A 16,736-nucleotide genomic window follows, 5' to 3' on the forward strand; every position below is an offset into this window, starting at 1 on the left:
TTCATTTCACAAGCCACCAAATAGCAATGACTACTAGATGGTAAGGAGTTTGGGCAACTAAAAGAGATCAAATCACCTTTTGTGACATAAAAACACTCTCAAAAACCAAATGCTCAGAGGCTCAGATCTTACCCCCCAACTTTCATTCAAGATGAATTTTTACAACCAAACTTATAAAACTTCTAAAAATGGCTGTTTAGAATGCAAATGTTTAGACATTTGGAGAGTAGCATTGCTAATGAGTGCCACTATATCTCTAGATCTAAGACTGCCTGAAAGCATAGAGAAATTTTAATAAGTTGGCAATCTTAAATTTAGCTGCACAGAGCACTGGAAAAATCTCCAAGATTTGAGTGTGCTTATATATTAGCTTGGTATTTTAGTAGGGATAATACATTGTAGGAAGCATAGCAAAAGCAATTTCCACATTTCAACTGGACATGATGCAAGTCTGTAATTGCAAGAAGACAATAAAGCCCACAGCAACTTCACTTACTTATAACGTGCACCACAGCCAGTATACATACGCATACTGTATGTCATAAGGTCCCCTAAAAGTATACTGCATTGAAGAAATGATCCATAGTGTGCAATAATGATTCATCTTCTACTGAAAAAATTAAGTCCACATTCAACTAATCTGTGCTTGTATTTAGTTTATTTTAAGGACATGCTGAGTGTTTGTACCAATGTGTGTGTTCATTTAAGCATGTGGGTTTTTTTGTTTTAAACTTGAGAAATATATGAAAATAAAGACAAGGTGTTAGAAATCTCCCATTTCCGAGAAAGAAAGAGGTTCATTAGGAGAGGATGGGATGTCGGAAGAAGACCAGAACCGCAGACGATTAGTGAGAGACTGATGATTCGATGGAGACTTAGGAGGCTTTTCTTTGTCCTTGCTTTTGCTTCTCAAAAAGGCAATCTTTTTGCGTTGAGCAGCTAAATTGTTATCACCCAGGTATTCCAAAAAGAAGAAGAAGAAAAATAGTGAACAAAAAAATAAAAATATAACTAAAATGTCTTAAAACAGCTAAGTGACAACACAATCCAGTGAAACATGAAAAAGACTAAACTATGACTAAATAATGTTTAGGGAATCAGACTCATAATTAGTTAATACGGTACACATGAGCAACCTCTATCTAGAACTGCCAATAATGTCATCTGTGATAATAAAATGTATTATAACATATTATATATACACTTGATATAATTCATGTGCATTGAAACATTACTTAGTGGTAACATATACAGCTTTCCACCACCGCAGTATCTGAGCACCTTCCATGTAAAATCATAGTAACAGTGAAGTCCTTAGAGGACTTCATGGAGTCCCCGGCACTCTGAAGGGGCCTGACTCTGCATTTCTTGCTCATCCCAAACTCTCCTTTAGGTCAGTGGGAGCTCTGGATGCACACAGATCGCATTTCACATTTTCTGGAATTACACACGGCTAAGATACAGATGATTTTAAATATGCCTTTTCATTGCACATTGATCACAGACCATGCAGAACGGGGGTGGGGGATGAGGGGAAAGAGGAATTAAAACAATTAAAGACTTTTCTAAATTGCCATTTGTAATAATGGAGCCCTCCATTCTTCCCTCACACCCAGCATGAAACCATGAGTGTAAGTTCTTGAGACCATTCAAGTTGTTCCTTGAAAAATATTCTTAGAGGACAAAAAGTTAAATGGAGGCAGATCTGAGCGATCTCAGTAGCAGCAGTGAAGGTTGGAGGTTTTTTTTTGCAAAGTTAATAATTCATTAATTTTGTGGGGGTTTCCATTAAAATTCTGCATTATTGGGAACATTTGATTCTTGTACAAAATAATTCTCCCAACTGCACACAAAAACAAGACACTACACTAAATATACACGCACAAAATTATATTCCTTTTATATCACATTCTTGCAACATCACAGAAATTACTTGTTATAACTTTGCATTAGGAAACTCTTAAACCGACTACAAATGGAAACACTCCATTGTCTCCACAAATAATAGGCATTTATTAGAAATTAAAATTATTTTATTCTTCTTGCATTTATTTTCTGAGAGTGCCCTCTGCTGGTGCCAAACTATACCACACCAACAACTTTAACAACAGAAAAGGCTAGTGAATTACATAGTTTCACAGATGGACTTTATTTTCTTTTTGCAAGCTAACTTAATTTTGCCCATCATCTTATTAAGTAACATGCAACATATGCAGGGAAAATGTAAAACTGAAAAACAAGTCATAGATAAGGAAAACTAATAAATATAAATACTGGTTTAATATTAAAAGGGTATAACTCATGGTGACATAATATATTATATAAGAATCATGCCTATTAAGCCTTCCCAGCAAATAAAATGCCTAGTGTGTGACTTCTATTTCATTAACTATCTCTCTAAGCCAGACTTATACCTTTGTTTGAAGCTCCGTTGTGGCTCACTTTCTCTTCCATAGAGTTTGACCCCAGAGAGGTGTTATCCAGACTCTCCTGCTGATGCCTGAATATCTGAAAAGCAGATGGAGATGATGCGGTCTCTGTGGAGTCAGAGTGCCATCGAGGACTCTCCACTGATGATATCAATCGCTCCCTTGTAGCCTCTTTCTTTGGCTTGATCAGTTTGACTAAAGCTCTGGCTCCAATCCAGTGGTTTTTCCTGTTAGAGGAACATTTTGATAAGGGAAGATCATAAAATACTTGAACATTTTTTCCTTGAAATCTAGAACTGTGCCACAGCTTCCCCTCCCCCCCCCCAACTTTTAAATTATGCTGAGAATTAAGGCAGGGTGCAGGGTCCCCAGAGTGTGAGATGTGGAGATCTTATCATCAAACACGTGGTCAGGGAATGATTTCACAAAATGAAAGTGGCTGGTTGTCCTCCTTCGAGGTCAGTGTCAGTCAAGGGAAATATTTCTCCAGAGCTAGTGATCTGAATAAGGGGACTGTCCCACGGTTAGAAGCAAAACCATATGTGTGGACCCACATGAAACATTTTAATAGGGTGGGAGGCCTTGCTACATGAATAGGCTGAAAAGTTGTGAAATCAAGGCTTCAAACCATTAGTATGGATTGTCCAGTGCACTGGGCGTGTCAGACGTTTATGCTGGGGTTCACACGGTTTTGTTGTTTCACTGATTTTTTTTAAAAGGCCTATTCCTCTGTTTGGCCTGCTTATCCCTCACTGAAAGAGCAGCTCTGGAAGCAGCGCTGCTGCTTAATCATTGTTTGGGTCCTATTGTCTGTGATGCCAATTCAGTGTCAACGGGAAGATGCAGTTCCAAAGACAGACAGAGGTGGCTTTGTTGATTAAACCATCCCACTAGTCTGACAGCCCAGATTAGTGGCCATACATTGCTTAGCGGGTCCTCAGATCTGATACCCTAGCTTGAATTCGAGCACAGGATTTGAAACAAAAACTGACAGATTATATTGTGAGGCTTTCACAAACAGATTAAACGACCCCACCCTGATCAGCAATTCAGCATCCTTTGGATACCAGGATCTTGTATGGCCCTCAGCACTGGAATACCTTGGCCTCTCCCATTACTAAAATATGATAATTTATTTCTCTCTCTCCTCTGCTACCCGGAAGCAGGTTTAGGGAATGGTCTTTTAAATAGATGAATCTGACATTTTACTTAATAAACAGTCACTCAGGCCCCGCTTCAGGAAAGCATTAAAGCACCAATAGAGGCACTGTTCTGTCCCCGCCCCCCGGCTCCCTCACAGAGATGGGTTCTGCTGCTTGAAGCTCACTCCTGGAGGAAGAAGAAGGTATTCGTCAGGGCAAAATGGCTCCCGGTAGAAGCTTATATTGACTCAGATCCCAATATGAAGTTACTGGGACTCCGCATGTGCACTGGAGTCTATGTTAGCACATGCTAAAGACGATTTCAGCTTGAGTCAGTTAACTTTTGTGTGGATGTCCAATGGAGTTTGTGGGGGACAATGCACAGGCTCCCATCAAGAAGAATCTCAATTAAAGCTAGAGGCTTCTGGGGTGAGAGGAGGACAGCGTAGTGATGACCAGAGGCACCAGTTGCCCTCTTTGTCACATCTCCTGGCAGGGAGTCACAGGGTTTCAGTCCTCTCCAGCTATGAAGATCCCCTTTTGTTCTCAATTCTGTATTGCAATAGTGGCATGGAAATGGAAGGGAACTTACTTTTTTGGAGCAGGATCATAAAACTTGTACTGATCCATTATCTTCTCTTCCAGTTTTTCTTTGTGTCTCCTTAATGTATTTAATTTATCACTGTGAAAATACAAAAAAAAAAGGTAGATCTTGAAGGATTTGCTTGGATTTCACCACGGTAACAAAATGGAAGGGCAAGGCCAACAGTCACTAGGAGAAGAAAGAGGCCGTCCTACAGGTTAGAACTTTACAGATCAAAAAGCCTTCTTATCCAGTGCATTCAAGCAAGAGAAGTAATTTAACCCTATTGATCTTATTCACTAACTGTCTAGGAAAACAAAACGCAAACACACCTTAACCTTACTGACATGTCAGTTTGATACAGTTGTCATAGATAGAAGGCTCACCAGTTATGGTCTCAATAAAGAGAAGATAGGTAGTAGGAAACCAACATGCCTTGTATTTTGAACAATGCCAATGTTTTCAGAGAGTCATGCTACAATGCTAAATTATTTCTCCCAGTTCTTTTAGCTACCATTTAACTGACATGCTAGCAAATCTACAGGCACAACTTTTCTTTTCAGAAGCCGGTCTGGTTTGTCTCTATCATATGTTCATCCAGGTGTTTTATTTACAAATACTGTTTCAATAATTTTTCCTGGTACTGAAGTAAAACTCAGTCAGTTATTCTCAGGATCACTCCTACCTCCTGGGTCTGTAAATCCAAGGATCTACCCTAATGAGGAACAAGAATGTATTTTGTTCATCCTCACTGTAGTACAGGGAGAGCCCATATATCCCTGTGAAGATTAGATTGTTTGTAGATGTAAAATAGAAGAAAATAGTGCCATACTTTAGTGAATCAGTTTAAAAAAAGAGATTGTGAAAGTGGATGAAGAACTTGGATCCTTAGAGACTCTGTGTCCTTTAAAAGAATATTGTGTTGAATATTTATGGAAACATAAATCACTAAAATGAGCTTAAATATTGCTTAACTGGCGGCAACCCATGTTTAGTGCCTGGAACACATGCGCTATCCTCCACTCCTCCAGTATTCGCAAAAAGAAAAGGACTACTTGTGGCACCTTAGAGACTAACCAATTTATTTGAGCATAAGCTTTCGTGAGCTACAGCTCACTTCATCGGATGCATACTGTGGAAAATACAGAAGATGTTTTTATACACACAGACCATAAAAAAATGGGTGTTTATTACTACAAAAGGTTTTCTCTCCCCCCACCCCACTCTCCTGCTGGTAATAGTTCCTTCAGAGCTCTTGGATGCTGCTCTTTTATCATCTGGTTTTAGCACCTCCTGTTTTCACCCCTCAACATCTCACAGTACCTCATCTTTATTACTTGAAAAGAGTTGGTCTAGGGCATGGGTAGTCAAAGTCCAAATTTCTTGGACAAGGTATAGTCAAGGTCCACACTCCACAGAAACATTTTTCACACCGTAATAACAATAATATGTCAATAAAAAGATTTCACGGTCCATTCAAAAGCGTCTGCTGGTCCGGAGTTGGCCTACAGTTCAACTATTGACTATCTCTGGTCTAGGGTAGATAGCTTCTCAGCATCCTCTGTGGTGGAGACATGGAAAGATACAGCTTCTCTACAATGTCTTTATTCTCCTTAAATGGTCCTTTACCTACCTGGGGAATCCAGTGCGCCCACCAGTTATCTTGATCTTTCTGCTTCTGATATATAACATTTTCCACACTCACCATTTCTTTTCTTGCCTATCAGCTTACTCCTACTTGTCACAAGTCAATATTTCTAGCCTCTTACATGTATTGCTTCTGCTCTTCATGATACTGTTCCTTGTTCTCCATGTTTTGCTCCAGTAGCATTTGGTTCTGCTGACTCAGCATCTGGATCTGGCTTAGGAGATGATGGTTCTCTTCTTCCAGATTTCCCTTTAGACGGGTAAGCAGCTAGACAACAGAATAAGAGGTAAATTTTCCTTTTGCACTTGACTTCACTCTGAATGCAATATAATAAATTAGCACAAGTACAGAATTACCTGGGTAGAGTCATAGATTTTTAAGGCCAGAAGGGACCATCATAATCACTTAAGTTTGACCTCCTGCATAACATAGGCCAAAGAATTTCCTTCAGCGATTCCTGAATTGAGCCCATATCTTGTGGTAATTTGTCCTCACAAACCTTCTTTGGAGTAGGGGAGTGGTGTTATCCCCATTTTATAGATGGGGAACCGAGGCACAGAGATTAAGTGACATGGCCAAGGTCACACAGGGACTATGTAGCACAGCCAGGAGCTGAACCCAGTGTCCCGAATCTCAGTTCGGCGCCTTACCCACAAGATTATCCTGCTTCCCAATATCCTGTACTTCTCTCTCCCCAGCTGTATCTTGGTAACATTGCCCTTCCGCTACTCAAAAGTCCAGCACCACAGTGTGCTGAGTATCTCCTGAGCATCACCGGACGCCCTCAACTCCCACTTAAGCGAGGGGAGCTGAGGGTGTTCAGTACTTTGTAGGACTATGCCCTAAAAAGATGTGGTAGCAAATTCAACTCAACAGAAGTGGATCTTTAGCCAGCAGGTTTAGAACTCATTCAAAGCCAAAAAGGCCAAGGGGTAACTGGATTTCTCCCCCTCCCTCATATTTTGGTAAATAAACCGTGTACAACTTTTACCACAGGCAAATACGCTCAGTTTTACCAGTTCCTTCATGCTGGCTGTCACTGTTTCAATCACATGGAAAAATTCAACATAGTCATCAGGTTAAGGACAAAACACTAGTCCTCAAGCCAGGATCCCCGACTGCAAGGGCGAGCAGCAAAGGAAGGTGGTAGAGGGGCAGCTGGTTCAGGAAGTCAGAGGATTCCTCACCTTCCAAATAATTCCTGCCTCTGGGTTTAACCCCTTCTGAAAGCCTTTTTCTCCTGCCTTGCCCGAGCTCACACCAAACATACTCCCAAGGAGCAACATCTATTGCGCAAATTTCCTGCTACTCAGTGTTGTGTAACCAAATCTTCTTCCCTACGGACAGCGCATCACCTCTTTGATGTGCCTGCCTCAGAACCAATAAGCAAATGCGCAGCATGAGAGGCAGCTGAGCTGCAAGTCTGGCTTTCATTTCAACTGAAAACTTAACCGCAGGTGATTTTCTTCTGTTGCTTAGAGCTCAAGGTGAACAATTTCCAAAGGACTGGAGCACATTTTAACAGATGCCCTTTTAACATAGAGGAAGACGGCTCCTTTGGAAAGGCTGGCCCTACCTCATGCGGGAAAATGTCCTGCTGCTAGATGCTCACCTCACAGTGGTTATCAAGCTTGGTCAGGGAGATATCCATGGACTGGTGCTGCTCCTTCAGCTCATCATAGCGAGCCTGCCAGCGGTTCAGCTCCAGCTGAGAATTATTCAGTGAGGTTTTCAACTCCTTAGTGTGTGCATGCAGCCCCTCATACTCTGCCTTTAGCTGGCTATGCAAGAAATTTACCCTGAAAATGAAGAAACCAGGGAGCTTACATATAATACTCAACAACTGAAAGCCACAATACCAGTATGCTGAGTCACGGTTGTTAAATCTAAACTGAATTTGTCAAGGCCAATTTTTAAATATCTCTTTACTTGATCGTATCTTACATGTTAGCTACAGCACCAACAGTATCACAAAATGTTCCATCTCTACAAAAGAACTGAAAGGAAAAGAATACAGAGCATAATGCTTACTACACCTCTTTGGTACTTAAGCATTTAGGATAGGTTACAAGTTTCCACGATAAAAATACATTTAAAAGCATTCTGATGTAAAAACAGCCCCACCGGGCACAGGTAAGAACTATCCATTCGAATTTATTTTCCTGATGCATGAAATGTAAGTGTTATTGTGCACTGAATGTCATAGACATTGCAATACTTCAATAAATTAGACAACTTGTGTTTTTTTTAAGTCAGTATTAATGCTAAAAATGTCTACTATTCCTGAATGCCTTTTAAATAAATAATAAAAAAGAGTGAATTCTGACTGTTGACAAATAAATCAAACAAACCTACTTCTCCCCCAACCCTCTGAAATTTTGGGACACTGTTCCAAAGCCCTGTCCACATAGGAAAATGACCCAGGGTTGAAAAGAGGAAGCTCAGAGAACCCTGGTTTGCACAGCAGTAATGCAATAACCTGCATTCTATGAGAACAGCATAAGGGTATATCTTCAGCAAACTCAAAGAACATTTGATTTTTAAACATGGTTAAAACTATGAGGTATACATAAAGCCTCAGGTCTTGCTTACAACAAGCTACTTCTTAAAATTTCCCCATGAACTTGCCTGAATGGTTCAGGTTCACTGGTTGTACCAACAACTCTAGTTCTACCAGCCTGAAACATTTTTATCACCGTCTTGTCTAAATCTACTCAGAGACTAGCCTACTAGTGGGTTCCAGCATGGTTTAAAATGTGCCCAGTGAGTATACAAACCATTGAGCCCACTTTTAACCCATGTTTAGTTCTTGTACTTAAGCCTTGACACAGTGTTGCTAGTCTGGACAGGCTATTACAACTTAAAATAAGGAACATCAGAGCTTTAACTCCTGGCACCAGAGTACCTCTTGAACAAATCAGAAATAATATCGTTACAAATGTAAGGGAGACAATATTGGGTAGCACTTTCAGCTGACACTGAATACAACATTTCTTCTACAAACTTTTTGTAGCAAAGCACCCTCTAGTGATTCCTCAACAACTGGAAGGCATGTTCCTCCTGTTCCCCACCATGGGGCAAATTCCACATTGATTTATGCCCCATGCAATTCCATGGATTTTCATGAGATTGCAATGCCAGAAGTCAGCACAGAATTTGGTCAGTAGACCCTTTATAAAACAGATCCACATGCAAACAGAAACCATAGCCCCAGCCTATCTGGAATGAATGCAAGTCACAGCAGCAGACTACATCTGAATCACTGACTAACAGTACCCATTTACAATTATTAGAAAGCTGATTATCTACCAGCGATTAAGCAAACATGAGCAGATTAACAAAACAGAGCTATTAGGGAACAGAAATTCTGTTATGACTAGACACACTGAAGAAGGCTTCCAGGAACTTTATGTTAGCACAACATTGGATTAGAGCAAGTCTATATTGCATAGGATTGAATTTTTACTAATATATGCAAAACACTGTTCCAAGCAGCCATACCTGTCCAGTTCTTCTCTCATCTTTTGATTTTCTCCAGTGGCTATTGCATTTGTTCTCCTTTCTTGCTGCAGAACCTCTCTCTCGGTTTTTAGAACAATTTCCAATTCTTCCAATTCTGCCTTGTATTTTACTAAACTGTTGTACCTACAAGAGACGAATAAGCATCTTCTGGGCTTTGCCTACACATTTTTATTCCTTTAGCACAAGATTTCTCAGTAGATAAAAATGCATCCATTAGGAAACAAGACTTCGTCAATATGTATATATGTAGTTGAGTTCAAAAGAAATCTATAGTAAGTGAGTGAATTCAGGCTAGTCTATAAGCCTATAGGGAGACTACACAATTATATTTTTGACTGAATTGAAATGCAAGTTGTAAGTACTGTGATCACTCTGTACATCCTGATCAACTGGTACAAAGCAAGGATTTCTCTGCGGTGAAGGAAACCTAAAGGGAGGGTTCCCAGACACTACTGCACCATTTACTCCAACACACCATTCAGAATCAATTACTAGGGGCAGGTCCCAAAGCATCTGTGCAGAGCATAAAGAGGCAGCCAAAAACAAGAAAGGAGTGAAATCAACTACTTATATCAGCCCTCAAATATTATATATAGGAGGCAGACAATGTGATCATGACACGTGAGTGCCAAAGGAGTGCTGTTGAAGTGTTGTAGCCTTTTGTAGTGGTTGACTGTGTTGCTCAAATGGTTCTACTCATTTGGTAATGAGAAATCCCAGAGGGTATCACAGGGGTTTATTTGCCCCAAGGCCTCCACTCTATTTCACCTCCTGATTTGTGCAGTTTGCCTATGGAGCCATCAAGGGCGGCAAGGAAGGGAGTGAGAAAGCGCAGTGGTGTTGTCTCTGTGCTGAGGACACCCAGCTTTACCGTGACATCTCTCCTGACCCTGCTGGCCCAGTGGAACAATTTCCCTAATGTCTAAAGGAGACAGGCATGGATGAGGGGGTTGAGTGTCCCTTTCAAGCCATGGCTGCCCATTTTTCAGATAACACTAATCCCTTACTGCCACCTTGATATAAGGCAGGTTGTGGCCACTTTGCACCGTAGTAAGTTGTTCTCAGGTGGATTTTCTGCAACTGGGGTCCTCTGCCAAGGTTTATGTTTGCATAAACTGGGGTAGACTATATAGGAATCTGGCTCAGTGAAGTGGAAATGACCAGTGTCTTGACTTAGCACAGCTTTTTGTGACAATGGTGTGCAATCATTGCTGGAGGTGGGACAGCAGATTTTCACCCCCATAGCATGCTTCTGCTGGGGTAGCTATATCTGTTGTGATTCATGGAAGAACTCTGTTATAAGAAGAGTCAAAACAGCAGCCAAGCAGAGGATAGAGAAGTACATTAAAAAGGTACAGTGAACAAATAGACTTCTACTGCATTCATCTGACCAGGCATTGGCAATTCTCATTTCAAGAGAGATGAAAGCAGACCAAGGATAGTTACTTTGCAGCCACAGTAAACAGTAAAAACAAAACAAAAAAAAGAGAGCATCACCAAAATGTATTGACTCTTGCCAAGTTATTTCTCTTTCAGGCTACCATCCCTCTCCCCCAGGGGTCACATTACAGCCTGTTCCAAATTCCAGCCCAGTGAGCTCCCTCACAGAGGAGTACCTGTCTACCAGACAAAAAGCTGCTCTTTACTATTCATCACCAGGGGCAGTAATGGAGTTGAATTAACCTTGTTTATTTCTCTCGTTCAGCTGCAGGACATTTTAAATACTGAGCGTTCAACGTCCACATGATGAATGGAAGATCCTGAATGAGGGGGATAGTTTCTCATATAAACCTGAGGTATTAAGGGTCAGATTAGATGACCACTGCAGTCTCTTCTAACCCTATGATTCTATAATTATTTTCCCTTCTGTGAAAACATTTATGGATTTTTATTTTTTTACAAACCCCTTGCTTTATACCTCATGCTTTGCCTTTGAATCTTGGCTCTAGTTTAGACTTTTATGTCCGGCTTCAAGAATTATTTTCAAAAGACAGCCCATGTCAATCCCAGAGTTTGACCAAACCAGCTCTACGTCAATATCCTGACAGAGGTCATCAAGGCCTTGTCTGTACGGAGCCGTACAGAAACTCTCTTATCACTTCTGCAGCTTGACTGGCACTAGTATAGATTTGCTACCAGCAGCTTTACACCAGGTGTCCAACTCTGAGCAGGGTTAGACAATCTAGAGGTAAATCAGTCAATGGCCAGTCTTCACTAGTATCCCCACCGTTGGTGTAGCACCAGTGCCAGTCCAATGGTGGGAAGATTTCACTATAGGCACAGACCAAGTGCATCCCAGTACTCATTCAGTCTATAATGATCAAGGACGTGAATGGTCGTATTCCTCTACACGCCTGTTCTGACAATATTACTTGGCTTCCACTTGCTGCTGCTCTGTTTGTACCGATACCATGGGTGGGTATTTGTGACTGAGAACATTTTTAAAATGCACAGCCATGATGAGAAACATATGCAGAAGCAGCCCACAAAGCAGCATTACCAACCAGCCTTGGTAAGTTAATAATGCAAGTCCCTGCAACATGTAATTCTGCCTGGCAGGACCTATTTTCTCCAGTGGGAAGAGTTATTTCAATATCTGTGATGGATTACAGGTTTCTACACAGCAAGCCATACAGAACTGTGTAATCTCTAGCCGTGGTGGCTAGTTAGTTATTATGATTCCTTAGTAATAAGTGTATCCAAAGTACTCCAAAAATGCAGAAGATGGATCCAGTTCCTCTCAGCACAAGCCAGCCAAACACAGCATAAAGAAAATGTTGTTTTGAATAGACGCCCTGTAACATGTCAACTACTCCTTTCCCTGCCAAGTCAAACCCACATCTTCTGTGTACGGCTAGGCTTTGGCAGACTATTTCACTGTACTTAGATACAACCTATGCAGTGGGACTAGGATCTACATTCATGATCATCAACATCTGAGAAAAAAAACTATTGCCTGGCAGCCCGGAACAAAGAAACCTTGTTCAGACACGTTACAGAGTAGACAGTTACTTCATGCCTGCTGGACACGCTCAGGAGCACTTACAAATTTTGGGTGCATTTCTTGGGTAGCACATCCTAGTTGAAGGTGAAAGTGAGAAATTTCCTGTCATCAGTTAAATACCTCCTGAGTAGCAGACGAAAACAGCTGACTTCGTTGCCTGCTATTTTGCTAACTTCCTCCCCGGACTGCTCTCAGCCAGTTGTGCCCCATGTTGCACACAGATTAAAAAAAAAAGTGACATGCATATTTTTTTCTGACAGCCAAACAAAGTTACAGGCTGGCCTTACACAAATCACCTTGACTAATATTTTCCCAACTTGACCTGAGATGAGATTATGGAGAAGCGCATCCTACTCTTAAAACTGCCTAAATCAATCTGTTCTGAGTACACAAAAGGTCACCATCTGTTTCCACTCCAGCATTTTTCACTAGTAGTTACGTCCCAGCAATAGTTGGGGCAAGAGAGTCTGAAACGTTATCACCGGCACAGGCAATGATGATCATAGCGCTTATCCGTGACAACAACCTATTTTTCAGCAAACCACTGACTCCTCAGGCTGCAACCGTTTAATTATTGATACTCGTCAAGAAAACAAGGAAATCAACAAATTACATTTGCAACGGCAGTGTGATAATCGAAGGCAAGGCTTACATCAGCGGGAACCATTAATCAGTCTGTGAAAGACACAGCAAGCAGGGATGGTGCCTGTGTAATCACTTATAGCTCATTTAGCTGACAGTCAGGCAGCTGTCCTGTCATATAGCTCTAATGGATATTTTCATCACAGCACGTTTATTTCTGTTCCCCTCTCAAGTCCTGCTTGTATGGCCAGATCCTTCAAGTTTAGGACAGAAAAGTTTCTATTAATCCACCTCCCCAGGACACTGTCAACTTAATCTGAGCCTGAAGTTCAGCTTTTATATACAAATTAAATGTGAATAAAGATATGTTGGGGAAAATAATCAAAACATTAAAATTAAAATTCTTTGGGTTTTTTTCTTTAGAGCAGGGAGTGGGAAAAACACATTCTTGAGCATTAGACCAATACATGATCACCAGAAAGTGAAAATGACTAGCAACTAAAAGTGGAACATATAAGTCTAATTTCATTGTGCAAACTGAAGCACCTAAATGGCATAGAAGGGTAAAAGTTAGAAGGAAAACAAAATATATAAAAAACATAATTTATATCTATCCCAGCAGGGTCCCTTAGGGTATGTCTACACAGCAAAGAAAAACCTGCGGCTGGCTCAGGCCAGCTGACTCGGGCTCGCTGGTCTTGGGCTGCTTCATTGCTGTGTAGACGTTCGGGCTAGAGATGGGGCGCGGGCTCTAGAATCCTGCTGGGTGGGAGATCTCAGAGCCCAGGCTCCAGCTTGAGCTTGAACGTCTACTCTGAAATTAAACACTCCCATAGCGTGAGCGCTGTGATCTCCTGACACGGGTCAGCCACAGGTGTTTAACTGCAGGGCAGACATAGCCTCTATGACAGTGGTTTTCAACCTATTTTCATTTGTGGACCCCTAAAAAATTTCAAATGGAGGATCCCTTTGGAAATCGTAGGTATTAGTCTGTGGACCCCTAGGGGTCTGCGGACCACAGGTTGAAAACCACTGCTCTAGGACAACCTCTGTTGTCACAATAATCCATATCTTTCCTCCATACAATTCTCAGTGATTCATATTGTTTCACAGTTCTCAAGATACAAATCATTCTCACTTTGCTAGTTAATTAGCTGATCTAGAGGTTTTACCCTGTGACTTTACCACCACAAAACAGGACCAGGGAAATCTTTTAAGGGTCTACATTTTAAAGACATTAAGGGCAAAATTTTCACAAGTGCCTAAATGATCAAGGATCCTAAGTCCCATTTTCACAAGTGCTTAGACACTTAGGATCCTACATTTCATTGAAAGGCACCTGCTTTGTAATTTCCAAATTCACCCTGTTATAATTTCAAATACCTACTCCTTTGCAGGTGATTATGTTGCCAATCTTAACCCCTTGATGAAAGTAAGATTGGGAAGGAAGGCCTCCAAAAGCAATGAATTACTCTGATGAAATGCTAGTTATGTCTACTCTCAGAGAACAAAAAGAAAAATAGAAATCTGCAACATGAGTACTTAGCACACACTAGCCATGCAATTCCCTTGGGTACTGCTGAACTATAATTCCCTTAGTAGTGACTATTCAGCACATTGTAATGCATCTTAAAAATTCATACCTTTCCCCAAGAGCTTTGTGCTCCAGTTCCAGATTTTTGTGCAATGTTTTCAGGCAGCTGTGCTGCTTTATTAGCATTTCATATTCTGTGGACTGTCGCTCATGCAGTGAGGCAAAGTGTTCGTGGTCCTGCAGCAGTGACTCATATTCAGCTTTTAGCTGCTCTTTCTGTTTCAGTAGATTTTCATTCTCATTTTCCTTAGCTGTCTGCTGGTTTTGGAGTAAAGCATTCTGGGCCATCAGTGAAGTGCTCTGGGAGCTCAGGGTTGAATTTTCTACCTAAAGTTTCTCAAATAAAAAGTAATTATATTTATATACAAATGCTGGTACACACCACAGACATGCTATTCAGTATACACTCAGAAGTGGATAAACATACACAAGGTGCTTATACAGTTATTGGGAACATGAAGAAATTTGGAAAGGACACTTGAGCAACCTTTTAGTATTACTGGTAATGTACAGGATATGAAGTCATGGCATACGTGAGATCAATGTTTGTCCTGTAGCAAGAGAATCCCAAAGCTGGTACAGCAATATTAAGACTAGAATTGAGAAAGGTAAGTAACCTAGAACATTTGGGTCCCATGTATAACTCTGACAAGAGCGTACAAGAACTGAAGTTGCTCCATGTTTGTATACAACTGAATGCAAGTTTGTTAATTTCATCTAAGGCAAGTGGGGGTGAAATTCACCACTGTGCAGGGGGCCAGTATGAATCTATCTCTCAGTTAAGATCACTTTTGGTACTTACGTGGTGCATTGGCTTTGTGGTGACCACGTGGTTATGAGAAGGACTAAATGAATCTAAACTCGTGTAAAGTGCATGTTGAAAAGATGGAAGAAAGTAAAGTTGAAGTAGAGGGCAGTGTAGGGCTATTTAAAAAAGTTTCCATTGAAACTGCTTTGATAGAAAATTGGGTTTTCAATTAAATGAAATCGTTCTCCAAAAGTTTCTGCTGTTCATGGAAAATTCTGATTTTTCATCAAGAAACCAAATGAAAACTGAAATACGTTGATTTGGATATGTCGCCTCATTCTCACTTCCCCGGGAAAGTTCTTTCTGGGACACAATATGAAAAGAAAAAAAGAACTAACATGAAGAAGGAATATATGATATGCTAGCTGGAATAGCAAATCTGGATAACTAATTACTTCTTCCCAAGTACTATAAATAGCAATTTCTTAATAGTGATGAGCCAAGGCTGAAATTTTGGATCCAAACCTTTTTAATTTGAAGGAAATTCAGATCTGAATCTGAACTCCCCTGCTTCAGCACCATCTACACTGATTATCGTCAACACTGAAATCTTTCTTCTCAGCTTCCATCCTCTCTACACAACCAAAATCAAATCCAAAGCTTCCTGACACATTGGCATTTGGTTCTTCTGACCTGGAGTTTGGCTGTTTGGGTCTGCAGAGCAGTGTTGTGCTCCTGAAGGAAGACACTTTGCTTCTGTAGTGTCAGGATCTGATTGTTGAAAGAGACATTCTGCATTTCCAAGTGCTTCAGCTGTTCTTTAAGCAGCTGCTTCTCAGCATGGAGGGCTGCATTCTAACAGAGAAATAGAATGGAAGTGTGGGGGGAGAAAAAAATTAAACAGCTGTTCTGATTATTTATAGCCCTATCAAAGGTGAGAACAAACTTCTGATACCCCTTAAGCTCTGAAGTTTTAGTAGCAAATACTTCACAGCATTAAATCAAAGTTAGGATAGATGTTATGGTGCAAGATTCACCCCTGGACAGAGGCCAGCACAAGACCTATGTGTCATGCAAGTCCCACATAGACCCTAAGGTGAGGGCTTAAGTGGTGCATAGGCCTGGTGTTGGTTCTCTGCACGTGAGTGAATTTCCCCTGCAATGACAAAATTATTCCAAACTGTAGTACTTGTATGATCCATTACCATAGTATCGGAACTCCTGACAATCTTTAAAGTATTTATCCTCATAACACCCTGTGAGGCTATCAGCCCCATTTCACAGATGGGGAACTGAGGCATGGACTTGCCAAAGGTCCCCCAGGAAGCCTGTGGTGGAGCAGGGAATCAAACCCCAGTCCCAGGCTAGCACTCTGACCATTGGACCATTGATCCTCCCTGGAGACAAAGAACTCGGGGTTGCTTCCTACTTTAAAAAATGACATAAACATCCCCAAATGCCTTATACCCGCATCCTGAAGGAGA

General features: G+C 41.0%; 1 protein-coding gene across 2 annotated transcripts in view; it reads right to left on the minus strand.

Moving 5' to 3' along the window:
• The window catches only part of CCDC88C (coiled-coil domain containing 88C), a 124,646-nt gene that overhangs the window by 11,034 nt on the left and 96,876 nt on the right, over nt 1-16,736 (minus strand). For both annotated transcript variants that reach the window (XM_074956122.1, XM_074956123.1), the window contains exons 19-25: nt 15,946-16,107; nt 14,554-14,831; nt 9,304-9,447; nt 7,415-7,601; nt 5,924-6,069; nt 4,164-4,253; nt 2,415-2,656 (exon numbers count right to left, since the gene is read on the minus strand). In XM_074956122.1, the coding sequence (XP_074812223.1) occupies nt 2,415-2,656; nt 4,164-4,253; nt 5,924-6,069; nt 7,415-7,601; nt 9,304-9,447; nt 14,554-14,831; nt 15,946-16,107 (1,249 nt within the window). The remainder of the gene's footprint in view (nt 1-2,414; nt 2,657-4,163; nt 4,254-5,923; nt 6,070-7,414; nt 7,602-9,303; nt 9,448-14,553; nt 14,832-15,945; nt 16,108-16,736) is intronic.

Source organism: Natator depressus, chromosome 6 (genome assembly GCF_965152275.1).
Source record: "Natator depressus isolate rNatDep1 chromosome 6, rNatDep2.hap1, whole genome shotgun sequence".
Taxonomy (NCBI): domain Eukaryota; kingdom Metazoa; phylum Chordata; order Testudines; family Cheloniidae; genus Natator; species Natator depressus.